At 44.5% G+C, this 24601-nt stretch overlaps 1 protein-coding gene across 1 annotated transcript; it reads left to right on the top strand.

Moving 5' to 3' along the window:
* Nucleotides 1-7140: 7140 nt before the first annotated feature.
* LOC109891558 (von Willebrand factor A domain-containing protein 1-like) lies at nucleotides 7141-15742 on the top strand. Its single transcript, XM_031825165.1, has 5 exons — nucleotides 7141-7710; nucleotides 10404-10955; nucleotides 11082-11408; nucleotides 11624-11899; nucleotides 15162-15742. The coding sequence occupies exons 1-5, from the start codon at nucleotides 7626-7628 to the stop codon at nucleotides 15518-15520; spliced, it is 1599 nt and encodes a 532-aa protein (XP_031681025.1). The 5' UTR covers nucleotides 7141-7625; the 3' UTR covers nucleotides 15521-15742.
* Nucleotides 15743-24601: the final 8859 nt, after the last annotated feature.

Below are 24601 nucleotides of genomic sequence, written 5' to 3'. Positions count from 1 at the left end.
GTTGAAAAACAAATGATAGTCCCTCTAATCGCAAACCAGATGGGATGGCATATAGCTGCAGAATGCTGTGGTAGCCATGCTGGTTAAGTGTGCCTTGAATTCTAAATTAATCACAGACATTGTCACTAGCAAAGCACTCCCACACCATCACACCTCCTCCTCCTTGCTTCACAGTGGGAACCACACATGCATAGATCATCCGCTCACCTACTATGTGTCTCACAAAGAGTTATGTAAATGTGATATTTCTTCTTTCTTTTACAGATTTGCTCAAGTTTGTAAAACCTCTTTTTGCTTTGTCATTATGGGGTATTGTGTGTAGATTGATGAGGAACATTTTTTTATGTAATCCATTTTAGAATAAGGCTGTACCGTAACAAAATGTGGAAAAGGGGAAGGGGTCTGAATACTTTCCGAATGCACTGTAGCATTATGATTAGGTCTTTAGTTTTATTTGGGGCTGATGAAAAGCAGCAAGTTTTTACAAACGGTTCTGCATTCTGTGTGTGTCCTTATAAAGCATTGCTGTATCGATATGGTTTCTTGTTAGGATATTAAGGCAACTGGAACATTTGATAGGATCGTTTCGGCCTTTCAAATTCCAGGAGAGAATAGGTAGTGTTGCCATTCTTTTCAGAAAGGAATGTTATATTAATGATATACACTGAGTGGACAAAACATTCGGAACAGCTTCCTACTATTTAGTTGCATCCTTTCATGCCCTCAGGACAGCCTTAATTGGTCGGTGCATGGACTCTACAAGGTATCGAAAGCGTTCCCCAGGGATGCTGGCCCATACTGACTCCAATACTTCCCTCAGTTGTGTCAAGTTGGCTGAATGTTGTTTGGGTGGTGGCCCATTCACGATACACATGGGAAACTGTTTTCAGACCTTTACAATTTAGTTAGCAGACTTCATGAGTTAGGTTGGATGAAGTAAAAATTAAGAAAAAAGTGTATATAACAACAGATATGCAAGCTTTAAGAGTCAAGTAGGATTCTGTAGCTAAAGCATTTCATTGATCCATACTATGTACAAAACAAATAAGACGGTATGTGCAAGAAATGCAGTTGATAATCTAGATCTTCACAATCATTCATCATGGCCTGTAGGGCAAGTCCTCCATGGGAGATAAATTCAAAATCAAATCAAATCCAAATCAAATTGATTTGTCATATACACATGGTTAGCAGATGTTAATGCGAGTGTAGCGAAATGCTTGTGCTTCTAGTTCCGACAATGCAGTAATAACCAACAAGTAATCTAGCTAACAATTCCAAAACTACTACCTTATAGACACAAGTGTAAGGGGATAAAGAATATGTACATAAAGATATATGAATGAGTGATGGTACAGAGCGGCATAGGCAAGATACAGTAGATGGTATCGAGTACAGTATATACATATCAGATGAGTATGTAAACAAAGTGGCATAGTTAAAGTGGCTAGTGATACATGTATTACATAAAGATGCAGTAGATAATATAGAGTACAGTATATACGTATACATATGAGATGAATGATATATGGTATGTAAACATTATATTACAATAGCATTACAATAGCATGCCCTAAATAAGCATGCCCTAAATGACCGGGGACAGTAATCAATCGGAAGATTTAAAAAACAACTGTGTAGTAGCCCATATGGGACTGGCCATCTCTCTTTAGCAGTAGAAAGTTGACTTAAAAACTGTGGATTCGTACAATCATATAGCGAGAGCCATTCCGGATAGGACCTGGAAGGTGCATAATGTAAATTAGCGGCATGAGACCTGACTTGTCCTACCCAAACAGTTAAAACAAAGGATGTCTCATTAAAGAAGTTGGGTTTCCAGCTTCCATGTCACTTTCAAGTCCTATGACCTGCATATTTAATTCATGGGAATGATTTTCAAGTAATTCCATTTTCTATTTTAGGATATTGATTGCCCCTTCTAATTTAGCTGGTGCTGTTTCCAGGTCATGGAGTCGCACTTCTGTCGGATTTGGCCGCCTTCTCCAGATTTTCCACTTTAGTTGAATAGACATCCACTTCATAAGTGAGCAATGCGAGTGATTAATTTACCAGTTTCAATTGCAAGTCAAGGGCAGAGATAATCCCCTCATGAACAATCTCTCAATTAGTTGCTGCCAGCTCTTTCTGTTGTCTGGTGCTGCCATGTTGCCATGGTGAATTGTGAATAGACAGATTATGCTATCTGCTGGAGCGAAATAGACCCGCACACATTTTATCTTGTCATATAATGAACATCCCACACCTAAATAAGGTGTTTACTATTGATACTTTTAGAAAACAAGTCCATTAATTCCAAATCAAATCAATGTTTATTTGTCACGTGCGCTGAATACAACAGGTAGACCTTACAGTGAAATACTTACTTACAGGCTCTAACCAATAGTGCAAAAAAGGTATTAGGTGAACAATAGGTAGGTAAAGAATTAGAACAACAGTAAAAAGACAAGCTATATACAGTAGCGAGGCTATAAAAGTAGCGAGGCTGCATACAGACACCGGCTAGTCAGGCTGATTGAGGTAGTATGTGCATGTAGATATGATTAAAGTGACTATGCATATATGATGAACAGAGAGTAGCAGTAGTGTAAAAGAGGGGTTGGCGGGTGGTGGGTGGGAAACAAGCAGATAGCCCGGTTAGCCAATGTGCGGGAGCACTGGTTGGTCGGCCCAATTGAGGTAGTATGTACATGAATGTATGGTTAAAGTGACTATGCATATATGATAAACAGCAGCAGCATAAAAAGAGGGGTTGGGGGGCACACAATGCAAATAGTCCGGGTAGCCATTTGATTACCTGTTCAGGAGTCTTATGGCTTGGGGGTAAAAACTGTTGAGAAGCCTTTTTGTCCTAGACTTGGCACTCCGGTATCGCTTGCCATGCGGTAGTAGAGAGAACAGTCTATGACTGGGGTCTTTGACAATTTTTTGGGCCTTCCTCTGACACCACCTGGTGTAGAGGTCCTGTAGAGGCAGCTTAGCACCAGTGACCCTCTGTAGTGCCTTGCGATCAGAGGCCGAGCATTTGCCGTACCAGGCAGTGATGCAACATGCTCTCGATGTTGCAGCTGTAGAACCTTTTGAGGATCTCAGTACCCATGGCAAATCTTTTTAGTTTCCTGAAGGGGAATAGACTTTGCTGTGCCCTCTTCACGACTGTCTTGGTGTGTTTGGACCATTCTAGTTTATTGTTGATGTGGACACCAAGGAACTTGAAGCTCTCAACCTGCTCCACTACAGCCCCGTCGATGAGAATAGGGGCGTGCTCAGTCCTCCTTTTCCTGTAGTCCACAATCATCTCCTTAGTCTTGGTTACGTTGAGGGGTAGGTTGTTATTCTAGAACCACCCGGCCAGGTCTCTGACCTCCTCCCTATAGGAAGTCTCGTCATTGTTGGTGATCAGGCCTACCACTGTTGTGTTGTCTGTAAACTTAATGATGGTGTTGGAGTCATGCCTGGCCATGCAGTCGTGGGTGAACAGGGAGTACAGGAGGGGACTGAGCACGCACCCCTGGGGAGCTCCAGTGTTGAGGATCAGCGTGGCAGATGTGTTGCTTCCTAACCCTCACCATCTGGGTGCGGCCTGTCAGGTAGTCCAGGATCCAGTTGCAGAGGGAGGTGTTTAGTCCCAGGATCCTTAGCTTAGTGATTAGCTTTGAGGGTACTATGGTGTTGAACGCTGAGCTGTAGTCAATGAATAGCATTCTCACATAAGTGTTCCTTTAGTCCAGGTGGGAAAGGGGAGTGTGGAGTGCAATAGAGATTGCATCATCTGTGGATCTGCAAAATTCATAGTATTTTTGGAAACGAAAGCCACGATAAGGCCAAGTGTTTCAATGCATGCCACCGGAATGTCACTTTTAAAGGTAGAGTCAGTGATATGACCTAAATGCATTCGTAGAAGTGTCTGTTCTGGTAATCAGAGGCCACATAACATGAGTTGGGCTAACACAAACAAAGTGGTGGGTTAACAGTATGACATAATGTTTAATGTATATCTGTTTCTAAGAAAAAAATGTTTTGTTGACATTCAACACTCTTATTTTGAAATTGTAAAGTGACAGAATTGTATTTTGCCATAATAAATCAAGGTACAATTATTTTGAAATTGTAACTCACATTACTTTTATTTGAATGACAAATCAAAGGACTCTTATTTTGATTTCAGAAATCGCATGACTATTATTTTGGCATGAAAAAGCAAGGGACTCTTATTTTGAAAACAGTAATACAAGACTTTCATTTTGGCATGACATATTGGGGGACTCTTATTTTGAAGTATGTTATCCAGTTCAGAGTTGCTGGATGTAACTCAGCTGGATGCTGGATGTAACTCTGACGCAGATGCTGGAAGAAACTGTGCAAGATGCTGGATGCTGGACGTTACTTTGAGCTGGATGCAGAATAATGGATGTAACTCTGCCGGATGCTGGATGCTGGATGTAACTCTGAGCCAGACGCTGAATGTAACTCTGAGCCAGATGCTAGATGTAACTCTGAGCCAGATGCTAGATGTAACTCTGAGCCAGATGCTAGATGTAACTCTGAGCCAGACGCTGAATGTAACTCTGAGGCAGACGCTGAATGTAACTCTGAGCCAGATGCTAGATGTAACTCTGAGCCAGATGCTAGATGTAACTCTGAGCCGGATGCTATACTGGATGTAACATCCAGTTATTTTATTCTTATTTTTATTTATTTTTCACTTTTATTTAACCAGGTAGGACAGTTGAGAACAAGTTCTCATTTGCAACTGCGACCTGGCCAAGATAAAGCAAAGCAGTGCGACACAGAGGAACACATGGAATAAACAAATGTACAGTCAATAACACAATAGAAAAATATATATCCAATGTGTGCAAATGTAGTAAGATTAGGGAGGTAAGGCAATAAATAGGCCATAGTGGCGAAATAATTACATTTTAACAATTGAACACTGGAGTGATGGGTGTGCAGAAGATGAATGTGCAAGTAGAGATACTGGGGTGCAAAGGAGCAAAAAAACAAAAAACAATATGGGGATGAGGTAGTTGGGTCGGCTATTTACAGATGGGCTATGTACAGGTGCAATGATCGGAAAGCTGCTCTGACAACTGATGCTTAAAGTTAGTGAGGGAGAGAAGACTCCAGCTTCAGTGATTTTTGCAAATCATTCCAGTCATTGGCAGCAGAGAACTGTAAGGATGACCAGTGAAATATACCTGCTGGAGCGCGTGCTACAGGTGGGTGCTGCTATGGTGACCAGTGAGCTGAGATAAGGCGGGGCTTTACCTAGCAAGGACTTATAGATGACCTGGAGCCAGTGGGTTTGCCGATGAATATGAAGCGAGGGCCAGCCAACGAGAGCATACAGGTCGCAGTGGTGGATAGTATATGGGGCTTTGGGGACAAAATGGACGGATGGCACTGTGATAGACTGCATCCCATTTGCTGAGTAGAGTGTTGGAGGCTATTTTGTAAATGACATCGCCAAAGTCAAGGATATGTAGGATAGTCAGTATGAGTGAAGGAGGCTTTGTTGCGAAATAGGAAGCCTATTCTAGATTTAATTTTGGATTGGAGTTGCTTAATGTGAGTGTGGAAGGAGAGTTTACAGTCTAACCAGACACCTAGGTATTTGTACATGTCCACATATTCTAAGTCAGAACCCGGCAGTTGCGGGCAGCGATCGGTTGAAGAGCATGCATTTAGTTTTACTTGCATTTAAGAGCAGTTGGAGGCCACGGCAGGAGTGTTGTATGGCATTGAAACTCAGTGTCCAAAGAAGGGCCAGAAGTATACAGAATGGTGTCGTCTGCGTAGAGGTGGATCAGAGAATCACCAGCAGCAAGAGCGACATCATTGATGTATACAGAGAATAGAGTCGGCCCGAGAATTGAACCCTGTGACACCCCCATAGAGACTGCCAGAGGTCCGGACATTGGCAGTCATTTGAAAAACCAAGGCTGTTGAGTCTGCCAATAAGAATGTGGTGATTGACCGAGTCGAAAGCCTTGGCCAGGTCGATGAAGACGGTTGCACAGTATTGTCTCTTATCGATGGCTGTTATGATATCGTTTAGGACCTTGAGAGTGGCTGAGGTGCGCCCATGACCGGCTTGGAATCTAGATTGCATAGCGGAGAAGGTACGGTGGGATTCAAAATGGTCAGTGATTTGTTTGTTAACTTGGCTTTCGAAGACTTTAGAAAGGCAGGGTAGGATAGATATAGGTCTGTAACCGTTCAGGTCTAGAGTGTTTCCCCCTTTGAAGAGGGGGATGACCGCGGCAGCTTTCCAATCTTTAGGGATCTTAGATGATACGAAAAAGAGGTTGAACAGGCTAGTAATAGGGGTTGCAACAATTGTGGCGGATCATTTTAGAAGTAGAGGGTCCAGATTGTCTTGACCAGCTGATTTGTAGGGGTCCAGGTTTTGCAGCTCTTTAGAAAACATCAGCTATCTGGATTTGGGTGAAGTAGAAATAGGGGAGGCTTGGGCAAGTTGCTGTGGGGGCTGCAGAGCTGTTGACCGGGGTTGGGGTAGCCAGGTGGAAAGCCTGGCCAGGAAAAATGCTTATTGAAATTCTCAATTATCGTAGATTTATCGGTGGTGACAGTGTTTCCTAGCCTCAGTGCAGTGGGCAGCTGGGAGGTGGTGCTATTGTTCTCCATGGACTTTACATTGTCCCAGAATGTTTTGGAGTTTGTGCTACAGGATGCAAATTTCTGTTTGAAAAAGCTATCCTTTGCTTTCCTAACTTCCCTGAAAAGTTGCATATTCATTGTTACAGCCCCTACTATAATTATTGCAATGAGTAGTTTGCTGCCACTCCACCATGTTAGCCTGCATCCTCTCAAGATGTGCCAGCACACTGTTCCGCCCATCCCTGAGTAGAACACAAACCTATTCACTCAATAATACGAAATGCTCTGAGACCAGGTTGGTTCACTGAAGGGGGGTCCAAGTATGAGGGCAGAGTGATGAATACCAGTGGAGTCAATAAAGTGTTAATCACATTTGTGAAAATGAGTTTGTTGACAATGTGACGTAGGCTACAGACGCAACCTGGATAATGTCCAAAACTGGGCCAAAATCCAACAAAAGGGACGCCAAAACACTCTTGACTGTTGAGGGGAGAAGGATTGAGAAGGGAAAACAGAAAGAGAAGGGGGAGGAGAGGACTTAAAGATATTGGAGGGTGAGGAGGAAATGAAATAGAAGAAGCACTTTATCAGTTGATCTTGTGGAGAGGGGGGTAAATGCATTCTGTGAAAGTGGGAGACTTGTGCCAGTGAAAAAAGTAATGAAATTGGACTAAAAGTGGAAAGAAATGAAATTGATCAAACATTTTTGTATACGTTTTGAACGAGGTAGTGTGGATAAAGTCGTGTGTGTGTGTGTATACCAGAGCGCCCTTGTGTGGTACCAGTTTGTGATTACTTTTCAGCCTTTCTAAGGAAGCAGGCTGTACAACAAGACTTATCCCTTGGCGCATGAGAATCTCAAGGAAGTGTGAGAGGGAAGGAACTGTAATACAGTACAACAAAGCTATGGACAGTGACTTGAGAAGGTCCCATTCAGGGTGCACTTGTTTGCTCTATTTCATCATAACGTATTGATCCAATTTATGATGGAGTGGCTTGGATTTTCCTGTTTGCTGCTCGGTGTGTTACTGTGGCCGAGCAGCACACAAAACGTTGTACCTGGCACAGGTAAGTTTAGTCTACCTTATACAGGTGTGTCACGGTTAGAGAGATGGCTGTGTGCATATTTCACGAATGCTTTTAACAACATTCCATTCTGCAGAGTTGAAGCTGGTAAAGTTGGGATACTCAGTCACATCATTAGATAATCATTTCTCTAACAATGAACTTCTTGGAATGTTAAACTATGTGCAGTAATATGTATCTGATCTATTAGTGAAGTATAGCCTACATCCACAAGTAGTAACTTATTTCCACTCTGTCTATTCTTTTGTCCTCATCATTGTTGGAGCTGGTAAAGTCGGGATACTCAGTCACATCATTAGATAATCATTTGTTTTTATACACTCTCTCTCACCCACAAACACCTTCTCACTATTATTGACAGAGTTGTCTATATGATTCATGATTTTTCAGTATGTTTGTTTGAGAGAGGAAGAGAGTTCCAGCTCTTGGGATTACAGTTGAAAGGGAGACAATAGAAGTTCTGTCTTCTATTGATATTAGTTGCTATCGTCAAGAAAAACCTTTGCCCTGCTGACCTTGGCCAGAATGTCGCTGGAAATCCGGAACATTTTGTTTGCCAAATGACAGTAACAAGCTGTAATAATAATGGATCCAAGTTTACTTAAAAGTAAACACTTGGATCTATGACTCAGGTGTCTTTGAAAAAGATTAAGCAAAGGCTTTGCATACATTTCTCTACAGGTCATAAAGGTGGGAACAAAGCTCATTTAGTTTTGTGGCTACATTTTAATGACATAAATAGAGAGGAAGAGGAATGCATCTCTCTCACATACACTCTCTCTCACCCACAAACACCTTCTCACTGTGGATCTCAGAGAGGGAAGAGAGCTGCATTCCTCTTCCTCTCCTCCTCTTAAGTGCTAGCGCAAATCCCCTTTCTCTCTTTTCTCTCCTTGTCCTTCTCTTTTTCCCCCCAATACTTACACACTCTGCCTTTCAATTTCTCCCTCTACAGTATTTACACACTTTAAGATATCTTATTTTTGTTTTTGAGATAATACTTTATTTCTCTTGGCGGGGATGCTGAATGTATAAACTGTCTTGACTTACCCCACTCTCCCCTATGTAGATGGTTGAGAAAGAAAAGTGCTGTAAATTGTTCCTGAGTATAAAGAGATGATAAGGTGACCATTATAATGTGCTCAACAAAGAGCATCTGGCCAGACTGTGGCTATTCTCTGCATATAATGTTGTCTCTCTCTCTCTCTGTATCTTTCACTCTCTCTCTGTTGTTTGGTCTCTCTCTCTCTCTCTCTGTATCTTTCACTCTCTCTCTGTTGTTTGGTCTCTCTCTCTCTGTATCTTTCACCCTCTCTCTGTTGTTTGGTCTCTCTCTCACTCTCTCTCTGTTGTTTGGTGTCTCTCTCTCTGTATCTTTCACTCTCTCTCTGTTGTTTGGTCTCTCTCTGTATCTTTCAGTCTCTCGCTGTTGTTTGGTCTCTCTCTCTATCTCTCTATTTATCTTTCACTCTCTGTTGTTTGGTCTCTCTCTCTGTTTCTCTCTCACTCACTCTCTCTCTCTCTGTTGTTTGGTGTCTCTCTCACTCTCTCTCTGTTGTTTGGTCTCTCTCTCTGACTCTCTCTCTGTTGTTTGGTCTCTCTCTCTCTCTCTCTCACTCTCTCTCTGTTGTTTGGTCTCTCTCTCTCACTCTCTCTCTCTCTGTTGTTTGGTATCTCTCTCTCACTCTCTCTCTGTTGTTTGGTATCTCTCTCTCACTCTCTCTCTGTTGTTTGGTATCTCTCTCTCACTCTCTCTCTCTGTTGTTTGGTCTCTCTCTCTCACTTTCTCTCTCTCTGTTGTTTGGTATCTCTCTCTCACTCTCTCTCTGTTGTTTGGTCTCTCTCTCTCACTCTCTCTCTCTGTTGTTTGGTATCTCTCTCTCACTCTCTCTCTGTTGTTTGGTCTCTCTCTCACTCTCTCTCTCTCTGTTGTTTGGTATCTCTCTCTCACTCTCTCTCTGTTGTTTGGTATCTCTCACTCTCTCTCTCTCTGTTGTTTGGTATCTCTCTCCCACTCTCTCTGTGTTGTTTGGTATCTCTCTCTCACTCTCTCTCTGTTGTTTGGTCTCTCTCTCTGTCTCTCTTTATTTTTTGCTCTCTCTCTGTAATTTGGTTTCTCTTTATATTTTATATCATTTTTCTTCCCCATCCTTTGTTTTATATGTTTAATATCTCTCACTCCTTTGACAGCCATCTTTCAACCCATTCCTTTATTCATCTTTTAGCACTCTTGTCTCTTCTTCTTCTTCTTCTTTCCTCTCCTCTCTCTTGACCTGTGTTCTATGGCTTGGATCCCATTATGTTTGAATAAAATGCCTTAAATGATCAAGGTTCATTTTAATGATCACACAAAGAACAGCAAATATTTCAATTTGGACAGGAAGATTAGCAAAGTAAAGAACAACCATGACAGGGAGTAAAACAAAGGCTAACAATGTGTGCTGAAGAGCTTTTCATCGCATGTGTTTTTATGTTGCCTTGTGGAACATGAATATATATATATATATATATATATATATATATATTTACTCTATATATAAGGTGAATAACTTCAGTGTAATCTCTCTCTTTCCCTCTCTCTTTCCCTACTCTTTCTCTCCCTCTCGCTCTGTCCCTCCATCACTCTCTCTCTCTCTCTCTCTCTCTCTCTCTCTCTCACTCTCTCTCTCTCTCAGCTCTGAACTGTTGTGAGGGGGATATCTTGCTCCTGTTGGATTCTTCAGGAAGTGTGTCATCCTACGAGTTCTCTCGCCTGCTGCACTTCCTGTCGGAGCTGCTCCTCCCCTTCTCTCTGGGGCGGGGCCAGGTGAGGGCGGGGCTGCTGCAGGTGGGCACTGAGCCACACCTGGAGTTTGGTCTGGACGCCCACAGCACCCAGCCTGGCCTGCAGGGGGCACTGCATAGGACCAGGCAACTCCAGGGGGACACCAACACAGAGGCTGCCCTCAGACAGGCCCAGGGGCTGCTAGCCAGAGCTGGGGCTGAGGATGAGTTGGAGCTCCCCAAAGTGCTGGTGTGGCTAACAGATGGGGTACAGCCGGGCATGGTGGATGGACCAATGGCAGAGCTGAGAAGGGCGGGTGTGTCTCTGCTGGCTGTCTCTACGGGACACGGGAATTATCAGGTGCTGCAGAGGGTGGTGACCCCGCCCATCGAGTCCCACCTGTACTTTGTGGACATCGATGACATCAGTATCATCACAGAGGACCTGCGGGAGGCCATCATTGGTGTGTGGGGCGGGGGTGTATTTATAGACAAGTATTTATAGACAGGACTGTGATTGCAGATGAAATCCTCTGTAGTGTAAATGCAAACTCTACCCCACTGAGTTGTATCCCCCCCTTCTCTCTCAGAGCTGATCCGCGTTGAGCGCCTGAGGGTGGTACAGGTGTCCTCCCACAGTGCCGTGCTGCAGTGGCGTCCTGTACTCGGATCCAACACAGATTTCTACAGCTTTTTACACTACAGCTCTGTTCTGCCAGGTGGTGGGGAGGGTCAGCCTAACGGCGGGGCCAGCAGTGGGGGGCAGTACCACAGACGGACCCTCCCCGGGGACGCCAGCTGGGTGGAGCTGAGGGGCCTGCAGCCAGACACCATCTACACTGCCTCCCTCACCCCCAACTCCCAGTCCAACCATGATTATCTCAACACTCTCAGTGTCACCTTCACTACACAACCCGGTCAGAGGGGGGGAGGGAAGGAGACAGGCAAGGAGGGAGAGAGAGGGGGATGGAGAGCAGTGATGTGGTAGATAAATGAAATGAGCAGATAGTATAATAGAAAATCAACACAACCAGCAAATATTTTGACATGATTGAACACATTTTTGTGGATAATAATTTTCTCTTTTGTTTCATCCCATCCCATCCTCTCCCTCTCCTATCCTCCAACCTAGAGGTATTGAGCCCAGCGGTGGTCACAGTGGCAGACTCAGGTCCTGACAGGGTGCGAGTGAGCTGGGGTCCTCTGCAAACTGAGCATGTCCAGCGGTACCAGATAGAGTACGGAGCTCTACCCAGTGGGCAGGTCCACACGGTTAGGCTACACGGACATCAGAACTCCACTCTGCTCACTGGTCTAGAGCCAGACACACAGTACCTAGTTACTGTCAGCGCCCTGTACTCCACAGGCAAAGAGAAGGCCATGTCTGTCAAGGCCTGCACTCGGGAGGGTAAGATGTGTGTTGGTGTGTTTCTATGATTGAAGGACAATTCGACATTTACTGGGTTAGGGGGGCTGTTCCAAAATAGGGGAGGGTTGTCTAGATTTGGGGGGGGTTGCTCTGGGGAGTGTGTTTTCTTTATTGGGAACAGGGGAGGGTAGTGCGTTTTTTTCCCCTGATTTACAATTTCCATTATGCAGGTTTTACGATAGGTCTTCCATATAGCCAAATGCCCTCATCTGCTTACTTGCTTCTTCCCTATCAAGGTGCTTTGGTACTTCCCTTATGCACTACACTTCTCTGTGCGATTACTATAGCACAGATCAATATAGTCTACCAGTCAACTATCTATCCTGCCCTCTATCCATACTGACAATAGAGGTAGTTGGATCATTTATCCAGATCTGCAATAGGTTAACTAGCAATCATACCACACATAAAATCTTTCAAATATGCACACATTTTCTATATAAATCCACAAGATATAGAGGAATAACTGATTGGCAGCAGAGAGGCCAGGTGCATCATTGGGCATGTAAGAACAGTGAAAACACGCAGCTCAAAAAGCTCCCCCATTGATCTTGTTAAGGGACAATACAATTATCCTACCTAGACTAGCCTACAACACCATAATCCAATGAGCAATTGAGTGCAATTATACTCCAGGCTGTAAACTGCAGTGCAAATATCATTTGAATAATGGTGCAAAAGTTTTTGGATCGTTTAATTCCATTCGTTCCATCTAGATCAGCTGTGGGTCTACTCTGGAAAGATTCTAGATAGGCACAGGAGCAGGCCAGTCTGGTTGTATTTTTACTTGTGATACTGATGCGCTGCCTGTTGCGGTCATCATTCTCCCGTTCTCCCATGTCGTCCACATAGGCCTATATGTGCCCAGCAGGCCCAGTTATTCAGGAAAGCTTAACACGTTCTGGCTCCTTTCCGATCCAAGTGGCTATTCCTCGACCTAGAACCTGACACTTCAATATGGCCTAAATATTTGTCATTTAAAATGTATTACCTTTTTTATGTGTATGGGATACTGAGTAGGGGTACTGATACTGAGTAGGGGTACTGAGTAGGGGTACTGATACTGAGTAGGGGTACTGATACTGAGTAGGGGTACTGATACTGAGTAGGGGTACTGATACTGAGTAGGGGTACTGATACTGAGTAGGGGTACTGAGTAGGGGTACTGATACTGAGTAGGGGTACTGATACTGAGTAGGGGTACTGATACTGAGTAGGGGTACTGATACTGAGTAGGGGTACTGATACTGAGTAGGGGTACTGAGTAGGGGTACTGAGTAGGGGTACTGAGTAGAGGTACTGAGTAGAGGTACTGAGTAGAGGTACTGAGTAGGGGTACTGAGTAGGGATACTGAGTAGGGGTACTGATACTGAGTAGGGGTACTGAGTAGGGGTACTGAGTAGGGGTACTGATACTGAGTAGGGGTACTGATACTGAGTAGGGGTACTGATACTGAGTAGGGGTACTGAGTAGGGGTACTGAGTAGGGGTACTGAGTAGGGGTACTGATACTGAGTAGGGGTACTGATACTGAGTAGGGGTACTGAGTAGGGGTACTGAGTAGAGGTACTGATACTGAGTAGGGGTACTGATACTGAGTAGGGGTACTGATACTGAGTAGGGGTACTGAGTAGGGGTACTGAGTAGGGGTACTGAGTAGAGGTACTGAGTAGAGGTACTGAGTAGAGGTACTGAGTAGGGGTACTGAGTAGGGATACTGAGTAGGGGTACTGATACTGAGTAGGGGTACTGAGTAGGGGTACTGAGTAGGGGTACTGAGTAGGGGTACTGAGTAGGGGTACTGATACTGAGTAGGGGTACTGATACTGAGTAGGGGTACTGATACTGAGTAGGGGTACTGAGTAGGGGTACTGAGTAGGGGTACTGAGTAGGGGTACTGATACTGAGTAGGGGTACTGATACTGAGTAGGGGTACTGAGTAGGGGTACTGAGTAGGGGTACTGATACTGAGTAGGGGTACTGATACTGAGTAGGGATACTGAGTAGAGGTACTGAGTAGAGGTACTGAGTAGGGGTACTGAGTAGGGATACTGAGTAGGGGTACTGAGTAGGGATACTGAGTAGGGGTACTGAGTAGGGGTACTGAGTAGAGGTACTGGGTAGAGGTACTGAGTAGGGATACTGAGTAGGGGTACTGAGTAGGGGTACTGAGTAGGGATACTGAGTAGGGATACTGAGTAGAGGTACTGAGTAGGGGTACTGAGTAGGGGTACTGAGTAGGGAGAGATGTATTTTCTATTTTTCAAGATTGTCATACTCTACTTGATTGTGGTGTTGAAAATACAAACCATGATGATAAGTGTTCAAAGTCAGTAATTGGTATGCAGTTACGCATTGCTTATTGGTTGTGTGTGATATATTGGCACAGAAACCTGTTGGTGGAAAATATGTTGCATATATTTTATATAAATATAAATACAGCAACGAAATGTTGAAAATCTGATTTCTCCCCAGATTATCATTGTCTGCAGCCTGCTCTGATCATAGTGTAATGAAACAGCCAGAGAGAGTGAGCTCGCCAATAGCGAACCCTCAACTTTCTGGCCCATTAGCTGTGCGTGGCATTGACTGTGCCACAAAACCATGCTAAAGTTTATAAACACTGGGTTGTTACAGTTATTGTAATTTATGGTGGTAATAACTATTTTTTTGTTAATTTTATGAAGGGGGAGGGTGTGCACATTTTATTACAGTAGAAGGGGAGGGTGATGTGAAAATATTTGTAACATTGGGGAGGGGGGTGCATATTTTTTGGGGACCCCTCCTCCAGGTACATTTCTAACTGTCCCTTATACTTCTGCTGTCTTTCCTTAATATTAAATTGTTTCCCTCTCAGCAACAATATTGTATTTGTGCTGTTAATTCAATGGTTCCTAACTTTTTTCGGTAACTGTACCACCAAGTACATTTTGCTCTGCCCGGATTTCCCCATAAGTACCCCCCTAATGTGCATTTTACCAGTAAGTCTATGGTCTCATGAGTCTTCTCAAGTATCCCCTGGTTGGGAAACACTGTGTTAATGAATGCTTGTTAAATGGTATTGACATTTAAATGTCATGAAACCCTTTACTTATCCTGACATACTGTACATTTATCCTACAGTCATTTATAAGGAGTCCATGCCTCCCTTAGGCTTTGCCCCTCTCTTTTTTCATTCTGTGATTTATGGCTTTTAAAACAGAACACACACACTAGCCTGCCCTCTATCTGTGTGTCTCAGTGCTGCCAGCCCTGGCTGACCTCCAGCTGACTCCAGTGGGGCGTGATGTGGTGCAGGTCCGGTGGTGGGGCCACGATGAGGGGCTGAGGGGTTACTGGCTCAACTGGGAGAGGGGTGAGACCCAGAGCCCCTCCCGCCCTGCATTCTCCTGCCTATACCTGCCCCCTGGATCCCTGTCCACACTGCTCACACACCTGGCCCCCAGCAGCCGAGTGTGTGTGTCCCCTGTCTACCGCATGGCCCGGGGATTGGGGCTCTGCTGCACCGCACGCACACAAACAGGTCTGATACTGCGCGCACACATACCAGGGTTGGGCTCAATTCAGAATTTTGGAATTGGTTCCCATTCAACTCCTTAGTTACATTTAAATTGGCCACACTCCACAGGATGTAGACATTGAATTTGAGTGACAGGAAGTAGAATTTAATTCAGTGCTATTCAAATTCAGTGCTTTTCAAAGACATTCCAATGTCATAGAACACGAGAGTGCAAATCTGTCATCAAGGCAAAGGGTGGCTACTTAGAAAAATCTCAAATGTAACATTTTGATTTGTTTAACACTTTTCTGGTTACTACATGATTCCATATGTGTATTTCGTAGTTTTGATGTCTTCACTATCATTTTACAATGTAGAAAATAGTTTAAAAAACTAAGAAAAACCCTGGAATGAGTTGACCTGGGAAGGGTACTAAAACATTTCTGCAGCATTGAAGGTCCCAAAAAACACTGTGGCCTCCATTATTCTTAAATGGAAGAAGTTTGGAACCACCAAGACTCTTCCTAGAGCTGGCCGCTTGGCCAAACTGAGCAATCAGGGGAGAAGGGCCTTGGTCAGGGTGACCAAGAACCCGATGGTCACTCTGACAGAGCTCCAGAAGGACAACCATCTCTGCAGCACTCCACCAATCAGGCCTTTATGGTAGAGTGGCCAGATGGAAGCCACTCCTCAGTAAAAGGCACATGACAGCCCGCTTGGAGTTTGCCAAAAGGCACCTAAAGGACTCTCAGACCATGAGAAACAAGATTCTCTGGTCTGATGAAACCAAGATTGAACTCTTTGGCTTGAATTCCAAGCTTCACGTCTGGAGGTAACCTGGCACCATCCCTACGTTAAGCATGGTGGTGGCAGCATCATGCTGTGGGGTTGTTTTTCAGCGGCAGGGACTGGGAGACTAGTCAGGATTGAGGGAAAGATGGACGGCGAAAAGTACAGTTCCTTGATGAAAACCTGCTCCAGAGTGCTCAGGACCTCAGACTGGGGCTAAGGTTCACCTTCCAACAGGACAACAACCCTAATCACACAGCCAAGGCAAAGTGGGAGTGGGTTCGGGACAAGTCTCTGAATGTCCTTGAGTGGCCCAGTCAGAGCCCAGACTTAAAGGGTCTAAATACTTATGTAAATGTGATATTTGTACAATGTACAAATTACCTCAACTAACCTGTACCCCCACACACTGACTCGGTACCGGTACCCCCTGTATACAGCCTCCTTATTGTTATTTTATTGTGTTTTTTTAGTTTATTTGGTAAATATTTTCTAAACTCTTCTTGAACTGCACAGTTGGTTAAGGGCTTGTAAATCAGCATTTCAAGGTAAGGTCTACCTGTTGTATTCGGCGCATGTGACAAATAAAGTTTAATTTGGTATTTAACTTTTTTTAGGGATTAGCAAACATTTCTAAAAACCTGTTTTTGCTTTGTCATCATGGATATTGTGTGTAGATTGATGAGGTGGAGAAGTGATTTAATACATTTTAAAAGAAGGTTGTAATGTAACAAAATGTGGAAAAAGTCAAGGGGTCTGAATAATTTCAGAATGCACTGTAATGAATTATGCTAAATGAGGCAAATATAACTTGTCTGTGTTTTGCCATATATACAGTAAGACAACTGTTGGGACTGCCCCAGCAGAGCTTCTGACAGATGTTCACTATGGTGCATTACGTTTGTTGGAACCTCTCCAGCTCGCTGATAATAAACAATGATTCATTTAAGATTGACTTTGAGTGTCTCTGTGTAAGAATTACCACGACAGAAGATTATGCCGTCATGTCATAAGGAAGACACGTTCTTTGTCAGCTGGGTCAAGATAAAGAGTTGTAGCTTCACCATATAGGTGATGTAATCCAAATGTATGGATTCCATTTCTCTGATTTTAATTAGAAGGATAGCCACTGACAGGGAGAGATGAATAAGGGTGAAAAGGAGGAGGGGTGGATGGAGGGGAAAAAGAAGACAACTGCATATTTTTTTATCTCCCATCATCCATGTCACATAGGCATTTCTGGAAGAAGAAATATACACAGCGTATACAGGTCATGAATAAAGGGTGAAAATGTACTTTCTCACACATTTTTCAGTTTTTGATTTCTCCCATAATGCAATCAACACGTGAGCCTAGCTCTTGTGAACTTACTTCTGAAGAGCACCATCTAGTGGGACACATATTTTACCACAGGTTGTGACAATCAGGCCTACGTTAAACTTTTTAGAATTTTTTCCCTGCTGCACTGTATGCACAGTACACCCCTAAGCGTGAATGTAATGCAAAAAAAGCATGTTCTTCATTACTCAGATCTTTGCTGATGAAACTGTCTGACACTTTGCTGATGACACTGTAGTCTCTACCAATGATGTAGCATTTTTTTTAGGTGAGGGAAACCAATTTTTTTAATGACGTCATCATTTCCTCAATCAAAGTTTTTACTGACTGATGCACCCAATTGAATAGCCTATCATTATAGAATATGCATATCATGCATCCTCCAATTGCAACGTCTGCCTATGCCCACACATAGGCTGCATTTACACAGGCAGCCCAACTCTGATCTGTTTTTTCACTAATTGGTCTTTTGACCAATCAGATCAACTTTGAAAAATATCTGATGTGATTGGTCAAAAGACCAATTAGTGGAAACAATATCAGAATTGGGCTTCTTGTGTAAATGCAGCCATTATGTCTCTAGAAAATATTATATTTTTAATACCCTCAAACATCAAGTTAAGCATAGGCTAAATAATTTCAAAATAGGCCATCAAAATAGGCCAGAATAGGCCATGATAATTCTTCACATTTTACCGGTGAAACCTGCAAACTGCCAGTCATTGATTGATCTCAATCAGATTCATGGGAATATGCATTTTATGCATCTTCTTGAATTACTGTTTCATGAGCAAATTACAGCGGATGGTGTTAATTAACAAACTTTTAGCCTTTCTTATATTTTGTTTTAATCAAAGCATATATCCTGCTTAGTGGCTCACTCTGGTTGAGTTTTGGAGCATGATCATTTTTTAAGGGGACAATTCAGCTTCAGCTAACCATCCTAAAATCTCATTAGAAATGAGATGTTTTGGTATAACAGTAACGTTATAGGCCCCTATGGCATTATATTTGGTTCTGTTATGTAAAATGCAAATAAGTAATTACACAAGCACACCTTCAGTACACTCCTCTCCTTAACTTCCCCTGCCTGCCACGTACTCACTCCCACACCAATTGTTTTTGACATATCTAGGCCTGTATCATAATAGCATTGCTGATCTAGAATTACTGATCAGGTCCCCCTTGTCCATGTAATTAGCAGATTCAGCACTGTTCAGTACTGAGGAGGGGTCACCTGATTGAGTTATCATTATAGAAAAAGGTCCATTTAATGAATACTTTAGTATCACTATGCTTTCTTTATGGTTATATTGCATTTTAATCACCCACTGACTAGATGTCTTATCCTTGTTTCCTTCGTCCGTGTTTCCTCCAATCCTCGCCTCTCTTTCAAAGCACATCGGAGGAGGAGGCCCCAGGGCAAGGAACCTTCAATACTCTCCTCCAATGTGCTTTGGGAGGGAGGTGAGGAATAAAGGAAACAAGGACAGAGAATGCATGGATTTGGCAGCTAGTACATTTTTAGACAATGCCTGAGTGAGTGAGTGAGTGAGTGAGTGAGTAGCTGTGATACCCAGGTTCTGTCCAGACACAACCCGTAGCCTGAAAGAAATTGATGGGTGGTGACATAGTGAGTAGGCTTGGGTGGTATCCAGATTTGCATACTGTCATACCATCCTTCTCTCATCCCGGGATTTACGGTATTACTGGCATAGCACACAATGGGGCACTAAAAACACAAGAAAAGCTGTTCAACTGTTATGCCTGCAGCTATGGAACCCCGACCTGTTCTCCGGACATGTTACCTGTCCCAGACCTGCTGTTTTCAACTCCCTAGAGACAGTGGGAGTGGTAGAGATACTCTGAATGATCGGCTATGAAAAGCCAAATGACATTTACTCCTGAGGTGCTGACCTGTTGCACCCTCGACAACCACTGTGATTATTATTGTTTGACCTTGCTGGTCATCTATGAACATTTGAACATCTTGGCCATGTTCTGTTATAATCTCCACCTGGCACAGCCAGAAGAGGATTGGCCACCCCTCATAGCCTGGTTCCTCTCTAGGTTTCTTCCTAGGTTCTGGCCTTTCTAGGGAGTTTTTCCTAGCCATGGTGCTTCTACACCTGCATTGCTTGCTTTTGGGGATTTTAGGCTGGGTTTCTGTACAGCACATCAGCTGATGTAAGAAGGGCTTTATAAATACATTTCATTTGGATTTTATTAACAGAATGCTAACCAAATTTACATAAACTAACAGCGAAATCACATAGACGCTGTTAGCTAAATGCTAACGTGTGAAAATGAACAAACGGATTTCAAAGACAGGCAAATCCAGCTCAAAAAGTAGTACCAGCATATACAAGTGTGGACATTTACAAGCGAAAATGAACAAGAGAAATGTTGCAAATGAACAAAGTTGTGATGCATGCTTTTCTGAAGGAAAACCAGCATGTGTACATCAGTAGTGGTCGGTGACATTTAAGATGAGGACGATTTTATTTTTTCATGAGTATATCCTTATTTCTTTTACAGCATGTTGGATGACTGACATTCATATTCCATTCACCCAGTTCAATATAACTATCGGTTTGAAGGTTTATTACAGCAACAAGGCAGGCCAACGACAGGTCAAGGCAAGGGTCAAAACCAGGAGGGCGCGAAAAAGAGAGACTGGGGAAAACCAGGAGTGGAGACAAAAAACGCTGGTTGACTTGACAAACAAGATGAACTGGCAACAGACAAACAGAGAACACAGGTATAAATACACAGGGGATAATGGGGAAGATGGGCGACACCTGGAGGGGGGTGGAGACAATCACAAAGATAGGTGAATCAGATCAGGGTCTGACAATAACAGTGATTGGTTTAGGCTACTACATGATACAAAAACGCCTTGCAAACTCTTGCCTGCATCCAGATGATCTATGGTGTAATCATTAGTCCAACAGTTGCAAACAAGAGTTTCCATTGGACAAATTCAGGTATCCCCGTTTCATTCCGTTTAAGAAACGTTTTTCAACAGAATTGGTGGAATGAATACACCCCTGATCACCCATAAACACAGTTCACTTTCATAACCCCCACATTGTATTCCTTCTCACATCTATGTGCTCTCCTCCTCTTACCTTTTCCCTTTGAATGTGGACTTCAATGCACAACATATCAGCTGTATGTGACCAGGCGAAAAAACCTTTCCAAGCCATATCTTTCCAAACCATATCATAAGCGCTACACACAGCCTACATCATTGTCACCATATTAGCTCAGGTAACGTCATAGTAAAGATAGCTAATAGTTCTAACTAATGTGTTAGTAAACCTGCTACAATCATGCAGCAATGTTGCAGTGTACAGTCAGTAAGCAATTTAGCACTTACACCAGCGGGCCCCAGTGGTAATGAATTTGTAAACCAAAAGCTTACCTTGACTTGAAAGAGTTCCAGTGTTGTGTTGGATATTCATAGCCAGCTAGCTAAAATAGTATTCTATAGTGTCTGAGTAGGCTAAACTGGGTAGCTGCATTTGCTAGCTAAGTACGGGAAACTGAAAGGGGAAAAATGACAAAATCTCTCTCTCTATCTATCTCTCTCTTGCTTCTCCTTCATTTTGGAAGAAATGTATTTGTTCAAAACTGTTCAGCTAATGTCTTTCTCTCTCTTTGAGTTAACTACTCACCACATTGTATGCACTGTAGTGCTAGCTAGCTGTAGCTTATGCTTTCAGATTCATTCTCTGATCCTTTGATTGGGTGGACAACATGTCAGTTCATGTTACAAGAGCTCTGATAGGATGGAGGATGTCCTCCAGATGTTGTCATAATTACTTTCTAAGCCATGGAAGGGGGTGAGAACCATAAGCCTCCTAGGTTTTGTATTGAAGTCAATGTGCCCAGAGGAGGATGGAAGCATTTTCGCATTTTGTTACATTACAGCCTTATTCTAAAATGGATGAAATAAATGTTTGCCCTCATCAATCTACACACAATACACCATAATGACAAAGCTACAACAGATTTTTAGAAATTTTAGCAAACTTATCAATATAAAAAACAAGTACCTTATTTACTAAGTATATATTAGACTCAAAATTGAGCTCAGGTGCATCCTGTTTCCATTGATCATCCTTGAGATGTTTCTACAACTTGATTGTTCCACCTGTGGTAAATTCAATTGTTTGGACATGATGTGGAAAGGCACACACCTGTCTATATAAGGTCCCACAGTTGACATTGAGCAAAAACCAAGCCATGGGATCGAAGGAATTGTCCGTAGAGCTCCGAGACAGTCTGGGGGGGGCCCAGACCCCGGATCCGGCCATGGCGCCGGGCTGAATGCTGTGCCTGGACTGGGCATCGGCGCAAAGGAGGGCTCCGGCCATGGAGCTGGGTTGGATGCCGTGCCTGGACTGGGCACTGGCGCAGAGTAAGGCTCCGGCCTTGAAGCAGGTCTGGATGCCATGCCTGGACTGGGCACCGGCGCAAAGGAGGGCTCCAGCCATGGAGCAGGACTGGACACCGTGCCTGGACTGGGCATCGGTGCGGAGACGGCTCCTGCCCTGGAGCAGGACTGGACGCCGTGCCTGGACTGGACACCGGCGCAGAGGAAGGCTCCTGCCATGGAGCTGGACTGGACGCCGTGGCTGGACTGGGCACCGGCGCAGAGGAAGGCTCCGGCCTTGGAGCTAGACTGGAAACCTTGCCTGGAAGCTCCGGACCGTTGAACCTCGCTGGAGGTTCCGGACCGTTGACCGTCGCAGGAGGTTCTAGACCGTAGACCGTCGCAGGAGGTTCTAGACCGTGGACCGTCGCAGGAAGTTCCGGACCCTGGACTGTCGCAGGAGGTTCCGGACCCTGGACTGTCGCAGAAGGTTCCGGACTGTGGACATTCGCAGGAGGTTCTGAACCGTGAACCGTCGCAGGAGGTTCCAGACTGTGAACCGTCGCTGAAAGCTCTGGACTGTGGATCGTCACCGGAAGCTCTGGACTGTGAACCATCTCCGGAAGCTCTGGACTGTGAATGCGCACCGGAGGCCTAGTGCGTGGAGCCGGTACAGGTAGCACCGGACTGGTGACACGCACTTCAGGGCGAGTGCGGGGAGCAGGCACAGGATGCACCGGACTGGGGAGGCGCACCGGAGGCCTGGTGCGTGGAGCCGGCACAGGTGGCACCGGACTGGTGACATGCACTTCAGGGCGGGGAGCTGACACCGGACGTATCGGGCTGGGGAGGCGTACTGGAGGCCTGATGCGTGGATCAGGCACAGGTGGCACCGGACTGGTGACACGCACTTCAGAGCGAGTGCGAGGAGCAGGCACAGGACGTATCGGAATTGAGGACGTGCACTTTAGGGCAAGCCATCCTCGGATGGGGCCACAGTGTCTCCTGACCCCTCCTGTCTCAGCCTCCAGTATTTATGCTGCAGTAGTTTATGTGTCGGGGGGCTGGGGTCAGTTTGTTATATCTGGAGTACTTCTCCTGTCCTATTCGGTGTCCTGTGTGAATCTAAGTGTGCGTTCTCTAATTCTCTCCTTCTCTCTTTCTTTCTCTCTCTCGGAGGACCTGAGCCCTAGGACCATGCCCCAGGACTACCTGACATGATGACTCCTTGCTGTCCCCAGTCCACCTGGCCATGCTGCTGTTCCAGTTTCAACTGACCTGAGCCCTAGGACCATGCCCCAGGACTACCTGACATGATGACTCCTTGCTGTCCCCAGTCCACCTGGCCATGCTGCTGTTCCAGTTTCAACTGACCTGAGCCCTAGGACCATGCCCCAGGACTACCTGACATGATGACTCCTTGCTGTCCCCAGTCCACCTGGCCATGCTGCTGCTCCAGTTTCAACTTCCACCTGACTGTGCTGCTGCTCCAGTTTCAACTGTTCTGCCTTATTATTATTCGACCATGCTGGTCATTTATGAACATTTGAACATCTTGGCCATGTTCTGTTATAATCTCCACCCGGCACAGCCAGAAGAGGACTGGCCACCCCACATAGCCTGGTTCCTCTCTAGGTTTCTTCCTAGGTATTGGCCTTTCTAGGGAGTTTTTCCTAGCCACCGTGCTTCTACACCTGCATTGCTTGCTGTTTGGGGTTTTAGGCTGGGTTTCTGTACAGCACTTTGAGATATCAGCTGATGTACGAAGGGCTATATAAATAAATTTGATTTGATTTGATTTGAAGTGTGAGGAGGAGACACAGGATGTACCGGACTGGGGAGGCGCACTGGAGGCCATACGCCTGCGTTGCCGCATACTACTAGCCAACTCCATTCTCCGGTATCCCTCCTCACACTGTTCCATCGACTCCCAGGCGGGCTCTGGTACTCTCCTTGGGTCGACCGACCACCTCTCTATCTCCTCCCAGATGGTCTCTGACTCTTCCCTCTGCTCAGCCGCCAGCTCCATGACCGCGGTTTCTGTGGCCGCGGTCCCCGGCGTCGTCGCCGTCCTTCTTGCGACCTCTGCGACTCCTGCCAAGGAAGGGTCTCCTGTCCTTCCATGATTTCTTTCCAGGTCCAACTTAAAACAAAAATCCAGAAAATCACATTGTGTGATTTTTAAGTAATTAATTTTATTGCATGACATAAGTATTTGATCATCTACCAACCAGTAAGAATTCCGGCTCTCACAGACCTGTTAGTTTTTCTTTAAGAAGCCCTCCTGTTCTCCACTCATTACCTGTATTAACTGCACCTGTTTGAACTTGTTACCTGTATAAAAGGCACCTGTCCACACACTCAATCAAACAGACTCCAACCTCTCCACAATGACCAAGACCAGAGAGATGTGTAAGGACATCAGGGATAAAATTGTAGACCTGCACAAGGCTGGGATGGGCTACAGGACAATAGACAAGCAGCTTGGTGAGAAGGCAACAACTGTTGGCGCAATTATTAGAAAATGGAAGAAGTTCAAGATGACGGTCATTTACTCTGGATGATCCAGAGGAGGAATGGTAGAAGGTCATGTGGTCGGATGAGACAAAAATAGAGCTTTTTGGTCTAAACTCCACTCGCCGTGTTTGGAGGAAGAAGAAGGATGAGTACAACC

This window comes from Oncorhynchus kisutch, linkage group LG5 (assembly GCF_002021735.2).
Source record: "Oncorhynchus kisutch isolate 150728-3 linkage group LG5, Okis_V2, whole genome shotgun sequence".
Lineage (NCBI taxonomy): Eukaryota > Metazoa > Chordata > Actinopteri > Salmoniformes > Salmonidae > Oncorhynchus > Oncorhynchus kisutch.
Note: the sequence above shows the minus strand (reverse complement) of the source record. Positions and strands in the feature narration are given on the sequence as shown.